This window comes from Sceloporus occidentalis, unplaced genomic scaffold (genome assembly GCF_023333645.1).
Source record: "Sceloporus occidentalis isolate IW3139 unplaced genomic scaffold, rSceOcc1.0.p SCAF_2, whole genome shotgun sequence".
NCBI classification, from domain to species: Eukaryota; Metazoa; Chordata; class Lepidosauria; order Squamata; family Phrynosomatidae; genus Sceloporus; species Sceloporus occidentalis.
The window spans coordinates 103,019,851-103,037,469 of NW_028316982.1; the positions used below are offsets into that span (position 1 = coordinate 103,019,851).

At 40.8% G+C, this 17,619-nt stretch overlaps 1 protein-coding gene across 8 annotated transcripts; it reads right to left on the minus strand.

Annotated features, from left to right (window-relative positions):
* Nucleotides 1-1,365: 1,365 nt before the first annotated feature.
* HNRNPH3 (heterogeneous nuclear ribonucleoprotein H3) lies at nucleotides 1,366-16,607 on the minus strand. 8 transcript variants are annotated; one of them, XM_089510496.1, is made up of 11 exons: nucleotides 16,456-16,607; nucleotides 14,670-14,771; nucleotides 8,241-8,359; nucleotides 7,589-7,727; nucleotides 6,876-7,060; nucleotides 6,439-6,525; nucleotides 5,879-5,994; nucleotides 2,631-2,766; nucleotides 2,055-2,135; nucleotides 1,885-1,974; nucleotides 1,366-1,664 (listed from the first exon to the last, which is right to left on the minus strand). In XM_089510496.1, exons 2-11 carry the CDS (start codon nucleotides 14,684-14,686, stop codon nucleotides 1,588-1,590), a joined length of 1,047 nt encoding a protein of 348 aa, XP_089366622.1. In that variant the 5' UTR covers nucleotides 14,687-14,771; nucleotides 16,456-16,607; the 3' UTR covers nucleotides 1,366-1,587. The 8 variants fall into 8 exon arrangements, with proteins under 8 accessions (XP_089366622.1, XP_089366624.1, XP_089366626.1 ...); XM_089510498.1 differs by lacking the exon at nucleotides 14,670-14,771 and having other exon boundaries at nucleotides 16,456-16,606; XM_089510500.1 differs by lacking the exons at nucleotides 14,670-14,771; nucleotides 16,456-16,607 and adding an exon at nucleotides 16,257-16,278.
* Nucleotides 16,608-17,619: the final 1,012 nt, after the last annotated feature.

The following is a 17,619-nucleotide window of genomic DNA, read 5'->3' on the forward strand; positions in this document are numbered from 1 at the left end:
GGCTAATCCATCTGCTGCAGCTGAACTATTTTGACATGTTGCAAACTAGAGTTTTGTTCACAAACACTGGTGCTACTGAATTATGGCATGTTACATGTCTCTCTGCTTGGTCTCCTATCCTTTCGGCCCCATTCTAAGTTTTCATACCTCCTCCTCTCCACTTCATAGCCTTCTGTTTCCTGAATATCAAGTCCTAATGCCTATTTGCAGTCAATGAATTGCATTTGATGAGCAAATTATGATAAAATCTGTGATTTTTAATAGAAAAAATATACCCTAAATTCTCCTACATGAGCAAATGACATTTTCTGATAGATTAATCATAAAAAGGTGATTTCCTGTGGGTTCTTTTAATAGCAAAGCAGGAAAGAATCAAACCTTTAAAATGTATTATTTTGACCCTCAGTTTATATACATTTTAGATAAATTGACACAACACAGTTCCTAGAATGAAGTCTATTTTGCTATCTCCCACAATAAGACATTTATTACATACATAACATTACTAGCAAAAACAGGCAACAAACTTTCAGTAATTGTTCACACTTGACAAATTATCAGGAAGAATTTGGAGGACTTCAAGCAGTTGAAATGAAGGAAATAAACAACAACCATAAATATGTAGTACCTTTTCTTCAATACAGAGGATGCTTAAGTGTCTAAACAGCATTTTATCCAAACATCTTACACGTTAAATGCACAGCAAGCAGACCATGTATCTGTGTAATCTAATCATCTGCCAATCTCTGTTTGAAATGCCTGTCTTTAGCAATAGGAGCAGTATCCCCAACTCTAATTCATGTTTATTTCTAAGAGGACAGTTACTGAATCTATGGATGTTACTTTAGTCCACTAGAGCAATAGTTAAATGCTTCATATCCTCTATTACCCATATAATATTATTCACAACTTCTCTGAAAATCTGATTACCAAGGATATGAATATGAAGATTGATACAGATTTGTACCAATACTTTATATACACTTTTCAGGGTTAAGAGATTTCTGTCATGCACATAGTTTAGACATCAACTGGCTTTTTAAAATATAACAGTTGCACACTAGGTCATTCCAGAATTTTAACTCACAGCCGTCATGCTCAGCACAGTTTGAGACATTCTGCTATGAGAACTTGTCTTCCCTGGCAGGCATTTTATAACAACTTTAACTGCAGGAAACTACCCTATGCTTTTGCTTCAAATCTCAACAAATGTACTATCAAGTTGATGGTTGTTTCAGTTTACAGAGTGTTGTATCAATAATGAGACAACAGTTTTAATGATTTGAATCTCTTAAATGAACAGAGTTCTGAAATATGCAACATACCTTTAGGAACAGCTAGTATAAAAAGTATCAACATCAGTGGTTTGAATATAAAAAATTTATTTAAAGTCAGAGTATGCAACAAATAAAACCTACAGAAAACAGATTTCCCCATCACACTCTGTTGCTTACCAAATAATGGGAAAACACATTCCTTCAGTCATTATAAAGTTTTCAATACAAAAGAAATTTAAATTTTGTAAGAAAGCCTAGTAGACCAGGTACTGTCTCCTTCCAATATGCTTTGCAGACACAATGTGGCTCCTCAATACATTCCACGCCATCCACCTCCTCCCATGTTGCTTTGCCCATAGTATCCACCACTATTTCCACTGCCGCGACCTATGAAGCAAAAAGAGAATGTTTATTTTGACAGTCATATTGTTTAACTATTAACATTACATAGCCATAGCTTACATCATTTATATTATTAGCTGTACATGCATTATGTGCACACAATTTACACTTCATTCTTTACTTTTCTCAGGTGACAGGTACTTAAAGAAGAGCAAGTATCTTAGCAGTAAAGTAACAATATAGTTTGACTACTAAGACAACTTACCATAGCCACCCAACCCATCAGGAGTACCATATCCTCCACTATAACTGCTGCCCATTCCCATTCTTCCAACGGAACCATAACCACCTTGATCTGCAAAACAGCATTCACCGTTAGTCTTTAGAAATCCTGTGTATATTTAATTTGAATTTAAAATGTGAAACCAAGCATACCCATGCCATCTCTGCCATAGCCTCCCATGCCAGAACCACCTCCAGCAGTTGAATTCAGGAACAGCTCAATGTATCGATGCTCTTTAAAAGAACAATCAAAACATACAAGTCCATAAGTGAAAATTTAATGGAGATGACTTTAAAGTCTATATGCATCTTTTTTCTTTCGTTTTGGTAACACAAAAGTATAAACATATTTTTGCCCATCATAATTAATAAAGAATCTGGAGATGTATAACCTCCTTTTCCTTTACAAGCACATATGCTACAGAAAGATGGCCAATCAGCATGTGTGGCTCTGTAAATAGATCACACAGATGTGAAATGGCAATACTCTTCCAAAATGTACAGTGTATGCAAGTATTCCAAACAATCCAAGAGGTCTACACCTCAGGTATTCATGCTGGCTAGCTGTAAAAAGTGTGGTATTAGATTGTCTATATTAATCTTAGTAATGCAGTTTGCAATACTGCTTTTGCCTTTCGGTTTTATGAAAATAAAACTCATATTACAGTACTTCTATCAGCCAGAAGACACCAATTCTGATCATTTAATTTTTCTGTTTGCTATACTTACGCATATGATTTTTATCCTTTGACATGGCAGCCACTGCATCTTCATGTGTCACAAATTCTACATCAGCTTCACCTGTGGCTCTACCATCTGCTCCAATGTCAATGTGAACTCTTATAGGGGTCAGTGGTGAGAAAAACTAAAAGTGAAAAATTGTATATTAATGAGTATAGAAGATTTTCAATACATCAAATCGAATTTACGCCCAGATATTGCAGTATTTCACACTTCAGTGTCTAAACTGCAACCGTTAAAATAAACTGTTAACATCTTTAAAAGAAATGGATATATGGTTGTAAATTCTGATAAAAGCAAAAGTGGCATTTCTTATATCAGTTTAAGAACTGTATATAATAATTGAGAAGTCATTTATTTATTTTCATTTTAATGAAAATATGTCGGAAAAAGCCCTTTTACTAGAAAACACACAAATTTGTTATGAGCTTTCCTAATCCGCATAGCCCAACTTCAGCTGCCCATACCTACTTTCTTTGAGCCTTTTGGACATTATTTTTGTACTTGGAATAATGTACAAAATCTTGGTGCTACAGTAGCCTGGATTAGGCTTCATGGGATTTATTCTCTTTAGAATCTCTAGATCTACAAACGAACTATTTGTAAAACTGTATCTTGGGGAGGGGGAATAAAGCCAGAGACAAAATGGCATCTCAGAGAAGTGAGTCAACTACCTCATCCACTTCACACTGGGATGAGCCGCATGTACAAGTACAAACTGACTGGATTTATACTATAGATCATGTATTCGTATACATAGCTCTAGAACTGGTTAGAAAAACTGCAGAAAGACCTGGTTACAGAAGACCAATGAACATGAAGGATTAAAAAGAAGAAAAAAAAAAAAAAAAGAAAGAAAAAAGCAAGAATAGGCATGATTGCTTTTTAAAAAGTTACTTCATTCTTATGTTAACAGGTCTGGCATGGAATGCAGCCACTGTGTGTAATATTTCATCTTTCTTTTAAAAAAAAACCCAAAACAAATCCAAACCACATAACAATTTTGAGGTCAGCTGTCCTGTGGTGCTTTATTTCCTCCCTCATCCATATTTTAATTTTAAAAACAATTTGGCTTAATCGTTTTTTCCCAAGTTTTGTGAATCCTGACTCCTTGAACTCTATGTGCCAAAATACCTACAATATTGCAAAGACCGCAGAGTCGAATAGACCACAGGGAATAAATTTCACCTGTCGTGTTGCTTCAGCTCAAAGTGAGCTTTATTTTGACAGATGAGTTAATAAATAAAATTGACACACAGCCCATGAGGCTACTAGGGTAGAGAAAATCCCAGGGTTTTTAAAAGTTTTTTTTTAAAAGAACAGTCACTGAAAAGGCCCTCTCGTGCCTGCACCAAACATACCTCTGAAGGTAGTGGAACCAAAAGATAGCCCTTCCCTACAAACATCAAAGTCTCAGTAGGCTTACATGAGGGAATATATTAAACAGATTTTGTAGCAGCTAACTGAAAGAAGTTGACAGCATGAGCTTTCGTAGACTTCAGTCTACTTCCTCAGATGCTTTTGGTGGAGTGGAAGCCAGGGACATGAGTTTAAAAGAAAACTGAAAAGAAAAAAAAAGTTGGCTCCTGCAGATCCAGTTAACATGAGGGTATTTCCATTCCTAACGTCTGATTTATGTCCATTTATCCTCTGTCTCAGGGACTGGCTTGCTTGCCCGATGTAAAGTGCTGATAGGCACTGATGATATAGTGTGGCATAAATCACACTGGAGGATGAGCATGTGAAGGCCCCCCTAGTATTGTGGGTGATGCCATTAAGTCTTGTGATGACATTTCCTGGATAAATGTGCAGGCAGAGTTGGCATCTAGGTTTGTGACAAGGCTTAGTACCTGTGTTGTCATGTGTGTTATGTATCTTCCTGTTTGAGGTTTGGAGGCTGTCTGTAGGCAAATAAAGATTTGCCACCCAGAGCCCTTGAAAGAGTAGTATTATTGTCCAGAATGGATTGTAGTTTATTGATGATATGCCTGAGTGGTCCCAGTTGGGAGCTGTATGTGACCACTAGTGAGGTTCTGTCATTTTCTCTTTTCCAACTGTTCTGTAATAGCTATCCTGGGTACAAGCCTTGTTTTGTTTTTTAACTTCATGTGGTGGATACTGTAGTCTTAGGAATGCTTGTTGTAATTCCTTGAGTTTGACATCCCTATCTTGTGGGTTTGAGCAAATGTGACTGTATTGCAGGGCTTGGCTGCAGACTATGGATCTGGTTGCGTATTTAGGATGGAAACTGGAAGCATGTGGTGGTCTGTGGGTTTGCAATATGCAGTGGGGCTTAGATGTCCATTTTGTAGCTACACTGTGGTGTCCAGAAAGGGAACCTCTTCTGTAGATAGTTCCAGGTTGAGGTTGATTGTAGGGTGGAAGTTGTGGAAACTCTGGTGAAATGTTTTGCGCGGATCTTCTCCATGACTCCAAATTATGAAGATGTATCTCAGGTAGAGGAGAAGTTTCTGGGTTTCTGGTTAAAGAAGCTAAGTTGGCCATGAAGATATTGACATATCGTGGAGAATAGTTTATAGGCCCATAACTAACATACTAAATTTGGCCCAGAAGTTGACCTGTTGCTGCTGTTATCAGGGGTTACATAATACCTGTAATCAGAACTGGTCAACAGTCTGATCAAAGCTCTTTGGACCAACTGTAGTTGTCATATACTCTTTAAGGAGTATGTACATATGTACAATACAGTAAACATATGTACAATACAGTAAAAATAATCTAAATAAGATCTAACTAAGGCATATGTTATGTGGCGAGACCAGACAGGAACGAGCAGACCAACACATTAGATTTAATTGTGCAAATGCATTCCTTGCCAGAGTTGAATACGACAGTACATACAAACAATAAACCTGCCTCTTCAGGGGTTGCATGATTCCATCCTGCACAGATTGAATAGCTATTGATTGATCGGTGTTTCAGATGATAAGTGGCACCAGACTATGGTGCAGAAATAAATGAGCTTTCTTAGGTTTCGATGGAAAGAATAGTGTTGGTTCAAATCAGAATGCACCGCTAGCTACTTTCCAATGCCAGTAACCTTTCAACAAAAAATGGAAGCAGCAGTGTGCGTGTGTAAGTCTAGCACCATACAGTAGCTGCATTCTATTCAGTTTTAAAATGGTTGCATGCATCTGATTTCAAAAGTAAAACAATTCACCAGGTATGAAAAGACATTTTTGTTTCAACTAAGGATGTATGTCCACAACACTTACATTAGCAATATCGTTTTCTGTAGCTCGAAATGGCAATCCCCTCATGTGAACAAAGTGACCACCATGAAAGCCTGAGCTGGCATCTCCTGCTCCACCATATCCATGGCCTCCCATTCCTAGAAACAAAAATGTCTGTAAATGTATGGTTTACTGAAGGACATCCAATGTACACTTACCTCTCTTGAAACTGGGCATAGGACTGGAGTAACAAGTACTGAAAAATACGCTACTACAGTTTACTTTTCTCTGGGCATCTTTTGGTACCCATCAGGCTAAATATTTTTTTCATTTCATTCAAGAAGAATGGAAAAGAAAAGTAGTTTCCTCATCTAACCATATACTGGGACTTACAACTATGTAGCAATACACACCATTTCCTTCAGCTTTGATGAATTTAACATTACTACTAAAGAATTAAAACCAATCCCTAGAAATAAACAATCATCACTTTTGCTAGAATTTCTGTTCATACAAAACAATACACCTCCTTGCTTTCTCTGCTTAGAGTTTGCATGAGGCAACCTGTCGTTGAAGAATATTATTCAGCTTTTAGATCTTACCTCTCCCATCTCTCATTCTGTCATCATAGCCATCATTTCCATAGCCATAATTGTTATAGCCACCATAGTCATCAAAGCCACCATACCCTGTGAGATTTAAGTGGACATATAATGTAATGTTCTTTAAAAGCAAGCTTCAGACATTAACATTATGCATATAATCAACATTTCTTCACATCAAATATAAAAACAAATATCAGTACATAAATGTGGTCAGGCTCAAAGACATGCAAACCAAGTTTTCTACAGTCAAAATCTAATTTCAGATGCCTTTCCATACCTTTTCAAACTTTAGTCACACGGCTTGTAAAAATAAACTGAGTGGTATCCAGATTTCAGACTTGGTATGTATTATAATTACTGTCATTTCTGTATTTCTTGACAAAATGTCAGGAACATGAAAATGACAAGAGCCTGTGGTCATTAGATACACATACCACCGTCATATCCACCACCTCCTCGACGCATTCTGTCATACATACTTCCACGCCCAGCTCCATAATAACCCCCTCTTCCTCCCATTGGTCTATCATATGGTCCAGGTCGCTGTCCCATCATTCTTCGTGGTGGGTCATAGAATCCTCGGATTTCACTCTTACTACTTTTGAAGATCTCAATATATCTGAGTAAAAAAAGATTTACAATGTACAAATGTAAGAATACAAATATAAGATATTTGGAACAAAATACAGTAACATGTTGCACAAATACTCTGAATTCTATAGCTAGATACAGCATTCAGTAGAAGTGTACACTGTTTTTCCAAGTGTCACTTTAACATTTAGAAATTTTAAATGCAAAAGCAAGCATTCCTCTGATTTATTATACTGACTAAAAAACAATCTAACTGCACATTAAATATAACAAACCTCTGAACCACACTCCCCCCCTACCCCAGAACAAAAACTTTTGAAAAATATCTGGCTATCACAGAACACCCTCCACACAAATAGAAACAATCTAATTTTATGAAGCTACATAATATTACCAATCCCCCTCCCACCAATTCTACTGTACTTCCCAAGTTACTTAGGGTGATTCTTTTTTAAAAAATAGCCAGTTAATTTATTCTCCCCAACCCCCCAAAAGCAACACTGACCCCCAACCCCCCAAAGAAGATTTAATACCATCCCAAACTCTCCATCCCCACCTGTGCCCTATTCTTTCCTTGTGTTTCCCCAGAGCTTTTTCTGCTATCTCCTTTGAAGCAAACTGCACGAAGGCCTCCCCTGTGCTTCTCCCCTGGTAGTCCAGCGTCAATGTTATCCCATTTGGCACGATTTCCAACCCTTTAACCCAAGGACAAATAACCCCATCAAGGGGAAGAGTGTTAAAGTCTGAAACATTCCCATTTGTAGAAAATACTTAAAGCAAATCTACACAAATGCAAGAAAATAGCTTAGCTTTCCCCCCCACCTAACCCAAATGCACACACTAAAGATGTTTCATTAAACTTTATGGGTTTAGACATTCTATTACTGTTTCTGTTCAGACTACACAGCAACAGCTACATCACAAAGGCCCACCTGTACTACATACTATACTAGTAGCTACATGCTCCAAATCCTGATTCCTAGCAAGATATCTAAATATGTATAGATTTTATAGCCTACACTACCAATGTATCTCTTAACTGTTTAGCAGTATTTTAATAAAGAATACCAAAATTAGCAATCTATACTTTAAAGACTGATTTCCCCCCTCCCCCCTCAGGAATAGCTAATAAAAATTAAACTATTTCAAATATCAGTCTTGCAGACATAGAAACACTGAAAGTCACTTGACATTAACACTAGAGCTACCTTGAAAGAACTGAACGATCTCCTCCTTGCTGCAGCCAAATGGCAGACCACGCAATCGTACTGTTCCATCACTAGATGAATCATTTGGACCATTATGTTTCCCAGCCCAGTCCATTTTGCTGTTTAAAATCAAACACCATAAAAAACATAAACAGCAAATTCAGCATTTGAGAATCATGATTCACCCCCACCCCTTTGTAAGCAGGACTGTATACATTAGCAATATCTTGAAACATTAAAAAAAATGCAACAGCTGCTCAGATGTTACTGAAAGCACAATGCTATGAGAGTTTACAACTGCCATTGCCTTTAATACATACATGACAACTAGCATGACCTTCTCATGCAGCCTGCCACACCGCTACCCTCAACACCTTTGGCCCTCAAATGAGATGCACCTATGGCTTGAGAAAGTAATAGTATCTCCCCAATTCCTTTCAGTTAGCCCAGCCATGCACTACAATCACCCAATCACTTCAGTGTGTGCTACTTTAACTCATAACACTGCAGGCTGGTAAAGCCACTATAAGCTATTGTCTAACAATACACATGAACAGTGTGCACATACCTTTCCTATGCCCACATAAAAGCCACATGCACATTCTGTTCCAGTGCCAGCTACAGGACTGGAGTTCTGACAACTAGGTGAGGTAGTGAATGGGAAGCAAAACACCAGGATCTTGGGAAGGGACTGACAGGCATAGGGTAAAATTTAGGAGACTGGGAAAAGGAAACAGGGCGGTGCACAAGAGGTCATGTTTCACCAGCAGGACAGAATGACAGCCAGACAGAGAGACGCAAACAAAATAATTTCCTCTTTATTTTGAAAGCTTCTACACAGATGATTTATTTTTTAAAACGAAAAGGTGACATGTACAACATACTAAATGTAAAAATCAAGTGTAAGTTAATAAGGGAGGGATCAGGAGTGACATGAATTTTTATTCTGGAAAATAGCAGAACAACAGCGCATAAACTCCATAGTGGAGCACATAGACTCTCAAACACATGTGCCCCAAACAGAACACAGCAGCATCTTCCCATTTCAACAACTGAAACTGGTATATCCAGAGATGCCTGAAACCTATTTAGTTATCAACTGGAGATGCATGTGAGAATCCCAACTTTAATACAATTTTACTCAGTAAGACACTTGGTAATTTTATACTATTTTCATTTGGCAATTCTAAGTTGGTGGGAGAGAACAGTTTTCTTTGAGATATAATTCCATTTATTCTTACAAGCAGAAAGATTGTTTTTCCCCACATGGGAACAGATAGTGGAGGAGTGATCCTTCCCACTTTTGTCCTGAGAAGGTCCTGCCTGATTTGGCTCTATAGACTAGCCAGTACACCAACTAAACAGTTTCCCCTATCTCCCCTTATAGGGCAGGGCAAAGAGCCATGAGAAAAAATAATAATAACAAAGGATTCTATTCCTCATCAAACAAGTCTGGGAAGAAAACCTCTCAAGCAGAGGGAGAAGGACACTATCATGCCTGCTCTCACACTGATGGACTCAGATCACATGCAAGAAGCCACTTCTCTAGTCTAGACCTGAAGCATAAAAAAGAATAAGTACACCATAACTGCTTGCTCAGCATTATACTTTCATAAAATATACTGTCTCTAGCAAGGCTGAGAAAACCACCCATGAAAAGGAAGTACAAAGAAAGAATGGGCAAAGATGAATAGGTAGATGCAAATGCAGAGAATAAAGCCACAAACAGCACTGAAGGAGATAGATAATAGTCTCACGGTAAAACTACAATTTCCACAACAATATGATTTCCACAATTTGTCTTGGCTACCCAAGACTAAGACTATATGGCTAACTCAGTAAGTACTGTTCCAGGAGGCGTTAAATCCACACCCCCAATGAACTTGAATCCCATCGACTAATGCAGAAGCTTATCACAATGCTGTATACCTCACATCCAAAAAGAAAAAAGGCACTTTCTTTAAACATGAAATGGAACCACTCAAATGAGGTGGACGTACCACACTTACAAAGGATATATTTAACATCAAACCTACTACATGTGTCAACAGACAATGTAGCCCCCCTTGTCTTACTATGTGCCCACCTGAGTTATCCCTGTTTCAGTTTTGTTCAGTGCAACTTATGTAGTTCTGCCCCCTCTCCCAACATAACTGAAGAGGCCAGTAATACTGGAGATCAGAAACTACCCCTTATGGCTGCTTCCTGCAGAGACCTCTTCTGACTTTCTGCAATTGTTGCATATACTCATATATAAGTCAACTTCATGTTTAAAGACAAGACCAGGTTCTGGGGCCAAAAAATATGGATTTTGATGTGACTCATATGTAACAAACAATGTAAAGGATGAAGCAAAAGAAAATGATGCCAAAGAACTTACAAAATTCTGGGAGGCATAACTGTTTGTGCTCATCCTAAAGAGTGGAGGGATGAGGAAGGAACTACAGTATGTTGTGGCTGTGACATTTTGGGGGGGTGGTGGTGGTGGTGGTGGTGACCAGGCATGAGCAGGGCTAAGAACATATGAACATGTCAAAAGGATGTAAAGGCAAGATTCAAAATACAGTATTAACTCTTATCAAAAAAGGAACCATCCCCTTCTCAGAGTAGGGTGGCAAAAGGTGAGAGCTTAGTCCATCCTGAGAACACCTAAAAAACCACTGTCCCCCTCTACTCTCTCAGTGATCCTTTCAGAGGAAGTGCCAAAGAGCTGATGCCACCTCTGCTATTTTCCTCCCCAGGCATTCAAAAAGGGAAGAAGTGGTGCCAGACTGGAGAGAGTAGAGGGAGTTGGTGTTTCTTTTAGGTTTTCCTGGGACGGACTAAGCTCTCACTACTCTACTCAGAGAAAGACATGATTCCCTTTTTCTAAGAATTAAGGTACAACACTTACATTGACTTGTGGGTATGTCAATCTAGTTTTTTGAGTTGATTTCTATATTTATACAAGGATATGTAGTTTCTTGTGGGCCTATGGGAATCTGTCCTTACCACCAAACACATCAGAGATATATTTAAAAGACCTACAATCTGACGACACCAAGTTTAGGAGAAAAGGCTCTCTGCTTGCAACCCAAGCAGCTTAACACTCCCCTTCATGTGTGGTAAGTACTCTATTTCCCTGAATATGCGTAGATGAGTCCCACTTAAAAAATATCACTATAAAAGACAACAGGGCCACAGCGCAGCTCTAGAGAGAAAACCTGCCAGCTTTCTGTCAAGAAGCCCCCAGTTGTTCAACTACAGCTGGCACTCTATCATAACAAAGTGGGTCCTGCACACATTCCTAGTGAGGTTTTGCTAGACAGCCAAATGTAGAATAAGAACAGCCTAGAAATGACAAGAGAAGAGAAATGCTGATCAAAATGGTGGTTGTGATGAGTGAGCCTTAGGAAGAGAGCTGAAGCAACACCTGTTAGTTGTGGAGTTTGCAGATCTGGTGACACTTTGGACTAAAGGAAACTGCCCCTGTGTCATTAGGGACTTGGAGGCAGCTGCAGGAATCCACTGCATGCCCTTTGCACCTGGCTAGAAGGAATTTCAGCAGGACACGAAGATGGCAGAGGAGACCAGGAACAAGGAAACCTCAATACTTCTAGCCACCTACTGGAGTTGTTTCTGCACAATGCAAGTTACCAACATAGTTGCAAATATATATATATATATATGGTCTTCAAATCACAACTGAACTTAAAGCCAATGAGATTATTTATCAACCCTTTAGCACAGCAGAAGGCACACATGCTCTTGCTGGAAGTTGCCCAAAGGAGTTTATCCATCAACACTTATTTGTCTAATTTTCCTGACAACCTGAAAACTTAACAAAAAGAGCTTGAGACTAACAACTTCTTAACAGCCACACAACATGGAATGCTAACTAAACCTAGTAACTGGCAAACAAGAGTCTTCTGTTAAGGGACTTTTTTGTATCACAAACCAGCAAGGCCTCACCTAACAAAGTAGATCATTAGTAGGATACTGTCTCTCAACTATTCTACCCGATTCTTCTTAACTTGTCACACAGAGGCTGAATGTATTATAATAATCTTTGACGAGACCAGTGACTGCCGTATTCCTAGTCCGCAACCTCCACAGAACAAAGAGAAACTTTCTAGAGCAGTAATAGTCTGCCAGAGATACAGAGTTCTTGATCATCCAAAAGCAAACTGCTCTGAAAAAGAAAATGCGAAGTCACTGTGAAGTTTACTTTTTATGACAGGGCAAGCAGGTATTTTATCCTGCACAAGCCCTGAGAGAGAGGTGGGGTAGACATGGTTTTTTTTGTTTACAGTGCTTCTTACCCAGCCTTTCGGTCACAAGGGATCCACAAGGCAGCTATGAGTTATGTGACAACAATAAAAGAAAAATACAACAGTTAAAACATTTCTTAAAAATGAATATATAACAACAGAAAGAAAAGCAAAATAAAAAAAAATAGCTGTTTCCTATGATATTAGCCCCATCTTTCCTCCCTCTATTCTGTTTGGGACCGACAATGTTTATACTCCATTTAATCAGGGATGTGGAGTTGAAATCTTTCCACTTTTTAAAAGGTTTAATCGTAACATTACAAATTAACAATATAAATCATGTTCAGGTCAGTGGAATGAATCCAATCCTAATGAAATATAAAGTCAAAGATACAAATAGCATCCAGATTAAAGTCCCTAGGAAGCACAGTTTTCCAGACATACTGAAATCAGTACACTAAATCCTCAATGCCTTCATTCCATATTAAAAAATATTCACAAGAATCCAATACAGCTGTTTAAATATTAACTTAAACAACAGAATCCTAAATGCACTTATAACACTTTGTTCAATGCATAAACGTCACTTTAGGTTGAGTGAAACCTATAGCTTAAATTACACTAGGGCTGTACTTAGACCCACTCCCATGGAAGTAACTGGAGTCCACTGAATTCAATTGAAGTCACTTCTGAAAATGGGGTTGCCCTGTAAGTGCACTTGACTGCATTCTCCAGCCCATGTCAAATGCCTTGCTTCAATTAAGGTTGGTTACTGTGAAAACATTTTGGATACTAATAGGCATCTAACGTTACTCTGCCATTTTCTTCACTTTGCATACTAAATATAAGTAAAACTAGCATGAAAAATGAGATATTGATAGCGGGGGGAAAAGACCCTAATTTTCCAAAAGTCCCCTCACACTGGTATTTATCCTTTATGTCTTCTCTTCCTCACACTTTGTTCATCCTTCCAGAGAGATATACTTCTAGTTTGCTAGATTCTAACCTAGACCCAGCAATCTTTGCCTCTGGAGTTTGTGCTCTTCTTTTGCATTGATTACATGGGTGGGGAACCTGTGGCCCCCGATATTGTTGGACTCCAATATCATACTCAGCCGCTATGGCCATCTGGAGAGCCACAGGTTTCCCAGCTTTGAACTACTGGAATTTATTTAATGTAATTCTTTCAGACACGCATTGCACTACATCTTAGTTCTCAGAGTGCCAACTCGATGGATTAGAAATGTATATACATTTTCTGACGGAGGAGGTCACCTTTGTTCTGCCCTTCCAATGAGAAAGCGACAAAGGATGAACATCTTCCTGAAATTAATGGCTCTCTCACCAACCATGAAACTTCACAGTGCATTCAATGTTTCTTTTTCTCCCCACAAAAGCGTCCAAAGAGGTAGGAGCCCAAATTCATGCAAGAACTTATACTGTCAAGGGAGACACTGTTCCATAACCTGTAATCTCCACTATTTTAAGAAAACACAGACATATAATCCTACTGATTGACTTTTATCCTGGGAAATAAAAAGCAAAAGGGACTAGTCCACAGAATCCTCAGCCCTACTTGCAGTAGCTTTTACATACAGTAAAAGAGAATGGAAGCACCACGGAGTACGTTTTTCACTGTCCTTTCATTCTACTTGCGATGGCTTTCTTTCCCATTATCAGTCCTGGGATATTTGACTTTATTAAAGTCTCCAGAAGAAAATTCTGTACTCCAGCCTGAAGCCAATAGCAAGATGCATAAGTGAACCGAATGTAAGGGCAGTCAAGGGTGCAAATGGATTTGGTTGTGTTTCTGTATGCAAAATGATTGTAGTTTCCTCTCTCAGCTCCTTTTTGGCAGCACACTCTGGGGGTATAAAAAAACATTTAAGGGTTTTCCTACACTCACAACTACACAACAAATATGACAACAGAGACAAATGATGAATGGCTCCACAAAGAATTTAAGAGCATTCTTCTTAAATAATAACACTGGCACATGAAGTCTACCAAAGGTTTTGAACTTCAGAGTCTCCCTTGGGCAGAATAAAAACAACAACAAAAATCAAAGCACCCTTCTGCTTGAATAAACTTGAATATATGTTATCCAAGTACATCGAATCCCATTCTACTTTTGCTTGTCTAAGAATAGGGCAAACAGCACAACCATACGCTTGTTTACTTGGGGTTAGGTTTCATCACACGCAGCAGCAAAGCTTTCTCTCAGATAACCTGGCTTCAGTTCTTTGCACAATCAGGCCTGTCCTTGATGTACAAAAGGTATCTGTCAGTATAAGAAATAACAAAAACTACTTCAGAACTGTACTGCAGAGCAAAGCTAACATTTGCTTTAATTAGCCAAGCCAACCACATCAAGCCATTGCATTGCCTAAAAGGGTAACGCAGTGCTACGAATGTATGAACAAAAAATAAATGCTTTCTTGGTATAAATGGCATTGATTTGCCATTTATAGAGCTTCAAAACCTATTCTGATATAAAGAGCTGCTTGTGAGGCATTGTATGGGGGGCTGGAAGGAAGTTTTTTCTTTACTCAGCATCTGGGAGAGTGTTCTTGTGCTGCTGAACAGCGGATGGGATTTACCCTTTGCATAACCTTATGCTATGTAAGTTTTTCTGTGAACTTCAGAGCCTCCCTCCATCTGGCCTGAGAGGGAGTGAGAAGACAGGCCTATCCCATTGGGCCTATCCTTAAGAAGCAGAGCCCTCCCTGCAGTCCATCTGCCTTGGTCCAGGCCTCAGAGGGAGAGAAGAACTGCTGGACCTGATCCTCTTCCCCAGCTCCATTCCCTTCTCCTTTTGTGTTGTGTCTTTTTAGATTGTAAGCCTCAGGGCAGGGAACCATCTAATTAAAAATAATAACAATTGCAAGCTGCTCTGAGAGCCTTTAGGGCTGAAGGGTGGGGTATAAATACCATAATAAATAAATGAACAAACATGTAAGTAAGTGATGTCGGAAATAATTCCCGCTGGCATTGCAGGCATAATCCACCTTGGCCCTGCTTTAACTGCTATGGCTCACTGCTTGTAGCTTCTTGAGATTTACACCTGTCCCTCCGCATCTGCTGGGGTTGGGGGCACAGGACCCCCGCGAATGCGGAAGAACGGCAAATGACAAGAACATCTCCCTAGGAATCTCTAGCTCCTCACTCAGGGCAACTCTCTGGCCAACCTCCGACAGACACTGGCCATAGAACTAGTAGAGTATGCTCTCTAGGTCCTTCAGTGCGACTTTGGCTAAGGCTGGCCATAGAGTTGCGCTGGAGGAGGACCTAGATATCCCTAGAGAGGAACATATTAATAAAACCGTTAATGTTCAAATCCGCAACTGTGGAGGAGGCGTGTCAAGAGGGCTCTGGGGCCACAACAAAAGGGCACCTGGGACCCTCAGGAGCACGGACTCAGTCTGGCTCTCTCAGGCGCCTTCCGCTCTCTACGTAGAACAACACGTCACAACAAGAAGCGCTACGCAAGAAATCCTGCTCAGACCGCGCACGCATGCGCACACGGACGCGCGCGCTGTCGCCTCCTATATCGCGCATGCGTATGTCACAAAAGGGCGGTGGAAAAGGAGGGGGCGTGGCCGAATCTACGAATTCGAAAGGGGTGTGGCTCTCTTGTCTTATCGGCCCAACGCTCAGCAGTGGCGCGAGAGGGGGGGGGAGGCCACGCGCCTCCTTTTCTATTGGTTAGCCTCACTGGGGCCCAGTCATTCCGTTCCCTCAGGTTACCCCGCCCCTCGTCCATCACCATGACGACGACGACGTCCCGTTCTTTCGCTCCCCGGGTGTCTCTGTTCAGCGCCCCCCCGCTTTCTAAGCATTCAAAATGGCGTCCGAAGAGAAAGAGGAGCCTCGCGCCTTCCCTTCGATGGCTCGCGCGCCCCACCAACGGCCGCTTCGTCCTCTCCTCCTCTTCCCGCCCTACCTCCCGCCTCCCTCCCACTCACCGGCAGCACCTCACCCACTTCCCCAAGGGGAGCAGCGCCGAACCTCCTCCTCCTCCTCCTCCTCCCCTCCTTGGACAAAGGACAAGGAAGCGCCCGGCGGAGGAGCTACGCAGCCCAGGCGAGCGAGCGGGATGGCGTCGTCGGCTCGCCTCTCGCGAGACCTCGGCGCTCTCGTCGCTTAGCGACAGCGCATGCGCAACGGGGTAGCGAATGAGAGACGAGAGACGCGAGGAAACAAAATGGCGGCTCAACAACCTCCTCCCCTTGGACAAAGGATAAGGAAGCTCCGGGCGGAGGAACTGCGCAGCTAAAGCAGGATGACGTTGTTGAACCGCCTCTCGCGAGAGTTCGGCGCTCCTGACGGGAACTTTCACTCCCGTCGCTCAGCGACGGGCGGCGGCGCATGCGCAGCTGGATAGCGAATGGGAGACGCGGCGGGACGAGGGGCGGGAGAGAAAACAAAATGGCGGCTCTGATTGATGGTTGGAAGGGAAGCTGTGTAGGACTTCCTTCCTCCTGAAATTGGTTTAGAGGAAAACGACCTAGAACCTTATTACCATCATGCGTTTACACAGCGCCGCCTGCTTCACAAACGGAACAATAATTAACAATGGCCTGTTACAGACTGCCCAAATAAAGCTGCTTCGGGTCTCTTTGGAGGTATGCTGTTTAAATGATGCATGGGTCCTAAGAACCGGAAGCTGCCCCAAAGCTGCCCTCCAGTGCTTAGGAATGGAGTGTGGCTTTGGCGCAACCTCCGGAGTCTTAGGACCCATGCATCATTTAAATAGCATACCTCCAAAGAGACCCCAAGCAGCTTTATTTTGGCAGCCTGTAACAGGCCCATAATATTTATTTCTGTCCCGCTTCTCAGTTATACACAACCCCAACAACATCAGTGCCTCAAGTCATGCTCCCACAATGCATTCATAAGTATGTAGAGAGAGCCCATGGCACCTCTGAGGTTCACTTAAGTAAGTTGGCAGCAGGGGTATTAGTAAACAGTGAGTTTCTCTAGACTAAAGTCTGCTTCCTCTTCCTCACATGCATCTGGAGAAGAAGTAGACTTTAAGTCTAGGAAAGCCCCTGTGGCTAACTTCTTTCTTTCAGTGAGTCTCAAAGGGGCTACAAGATCTCTCTACGTTATATCCAAATGTATCTGAG

Excerpts from the sequence above, each read along its gene's own strand:
- HNRNPH3 (XM_089510496.1), bottom strand. Across the intron at positions 7,728-8,240 it reads GATCGTTCAGTTCTTTCAAG|GGTTGGAAATCGTGCCAAAT; the intron begins GTAGCTCTAGTG and ends CTTGGGTTAAAG. Across the intron at positions 5,995-6,438 it reads CAGAATGAGAGATGGGAGAG|GAATGGGAGGCCATGGATAT; the intron begins GTAAGATCTAAA and ends TTTTGTTTCTAG.